Source organism: Rutidosis leptorrhynchoides, chromosome 7 (assembly GCF_046630445.1).
Source record: "Rutidosis leptorrhynchoides isolate AG116_Rl617_1_P2 chromosome 7, CSIRO_AGI_Rlap_v1, whole genome shotgun sequence".
Lineage (NCBI taxonomy): Eukaryota > Viridiplantae > Streptophyta > Magnoliopsida > Asterales > Asteraceae > Rutidosis > Rutidosis leptorrhynchoides.
The window spans coordinates 81,938,692-81,940,718 of record NC_092339.1 but is presented as its reverse complement, the minus strand read 5'-3'; the positions used below and the strand labels follow the sequence as shown (position 1 = coordinate 81,940,718).

The 2,027-nt window shown below is 32.5% G+C and overlaps 1 protein-coding gene across 1 annotated transcript; it reads right to left on the bottom strand.

The window, feature by feature from the left end:
- Nucleotides 1–682: 682 nt before the first annotated feature.
- Nucleotides 683–1,557, bottom strand: LOC139858447 (histone H3.3-like). The gene is made up of 4 exons (XM_071847295.1): nucleotides 1,492–1,557; nucleotides 1,288–1,370; nucleotides 953–1,043; nucleotides 683–853 (listed from the first exon to the last, which is right to left on the bottom strand). Exons 1-4 carry the CDS (start codon nucleotides 1,555–1,557, stop codon nucleotides 683–685), a joined length of 411 nt encoding a protein of 136 aa, XP_071703396.1.
- Between the last annotated feature and the right edge of the window lie 470 nt (nucleotides 1,558–2,027).

Sequence of the window (2,027 nt, the reverse complement as noted above, 5' to 3'; positions counted from 1 at the left end):
GCATGCAAGCAAGTGTTTTAAGAAATCAAACTTAATGATATTAAATTTAACATTGTACTTCATTGATCTAAATGGATATCTAAAAAAACTTGCCAATTCATCAGGTCCGAGATACAATTACAGACTGTTTAAGTCGATAAATACAAAAGAAGCAAGAAACCAGAATTCGATATCCAATTCTAGGGTTTAAAAAGAATATAAAAAAAAAATCCGACAATTTATTAGCTGACCAAAGAACAATGGTACGTTCTAGAAAGATGAGGCTTCTGTTGCCGGAGTTGTAATCCTAAACGAAGCATGCTGCAATATAATTAACCGAAACGATTGACAAACGATTCGCAGTAATTAATCATCAAACCCTACATTCGAACCACATACCTTAAGAATGAACTGTTTTTCTAATTTCCACAAGCCGATAAATAACTTCATGTTACACGACTCACAAGCATGCAGGAAAGATAACATAATGAAAATTTTATGCAAACAGACAACATTTATCAAAACACATTCCATTTTATACCAATAGTAAAATTCCAACAAAACAAACATCCATATATCAAACTAAACCAACAATCTTGTATATAATTCATTCATAACCACATTAAAGAAAAAAAAACAAAGTTCAGCAATCAGAATATAAAAAAAGCCACATAAAATTCATCAAGCTACTAATCAGACAGCACTAAGCACGCTCCCCACGAATACGGCGAGCCAACTGAACATCTTTGGGCATAATAGTGACCCTCTTAGCATGAATGGCACACAAGTTGGTGTCCTCAAACAGTCCCACAAGGTACGCTTCAGCCGCCTCTTGAAGTGCCAAAACCGCATGGCTTTGGAATCTCAAGTCAGTCTACAACCATAAATATATCATCAATCAACTCATTAGCTTGTATATAAAAACTTAATATAGGATAGGATTGTTAAATTAAGATACATTATATGAACTCACCTTGAAATCCTGAGCGATTTCACGAACTAGCCGCTGGAATGGCAGTTTTCGGATTAGGAGATCCGTACTCTTTTGGTACTTGCGAATTTCAACTAAATTTATTAACAATAAATTTTAAATATGGACCTAACTAGGGTTTATTGAAGATATATAGATATAAAAAGTTAGTTAAACTAGAATCAAAATTGAGGACAAATGCATGCATGGAAATGTCATAAGAGATCAAATTAATGATGTTGAATGGAGAAATTTAATTTGCTAATCACAATTATATGTAAGCAAAAGCTAGAAACCACAAATTTATAAATTAGGGTTCATAAAGGATAAAAACGGACCGAAGAGCAACGGTTCCTGGACGAAAGCGATGAGGCTTCTTTACTCCTCCGGTAGTCGGAGTTGTTTTCCTAGCAGAAAGATGCTGATCACACAAACATATTCAAATCGAATTAATTACTATTGCAACTTGATTACGATAAAGTTAACAAATTAACAACATTAATTGATCATATAATAAACCGTATACGTACCCTGAAACCGACGGCGAGTGGCTTTCTAGGAGCTTTTCCTCCGGTGGACTTGCGCGCAGTTTGTTTAGTACGAGCCATTGCGATTCAAGCAAAACCTAAAATTATATTATAATTTATAATAATAATCATAATCATCATCATCAAACAAGAAGAGAATAAACAATATAAGCAAAATAATAAGAAACTTAGAGTGTACCTATTGAGAGAAAATGCGAAATATTGTAAGATGGTGTGGTGTAATATGTAATCTAGGGGGTATTTATACACACTCGATAGTTGAGGCATTTACGATTATGCGGTTAATATTTTAAAAAATATATTTTTTCGATTTTCGCGATATTTTCTGATTGGTTGATTGAAATATTTAGAGGAATCCGATTGGTTGTAAATAATTTGACAAGGATTACACTAATTTTGTGTTTGTTTATGTCACTAATTTCCATGTAAACGAAGTTACAAAGATAATTCTAAACTTCTTTTTTTCTAAAATAACGAAAATATTAAAACAAGGTTTTTCATCAATATATGAAAAACACGAACAAAAATAC

Coding starts and splice junctions, on each gene's coding strand:
- LOC139858447 (XM_071847295.1), bottom strand. CDS start 1,557: ATGGCTCGTACTAAACAAACTGCGCGCAAGTCCACCGGAGGAAAAGCT. Junction 1,371..1,491: donor CTCCTAGAAAGCCACTCGCC/GTCGGTTTCAGG, acceptor TTGTGTGATCAG/CATCTTTCTGCTAGGAAAAC. Junction 1,044..1,287: donor CCAGGAACCGTTGCTCTTCG/GTCCGTTTTTAT, acceptor AATAAATTTAGT/TGAAATTCGCAAGTACCAAA.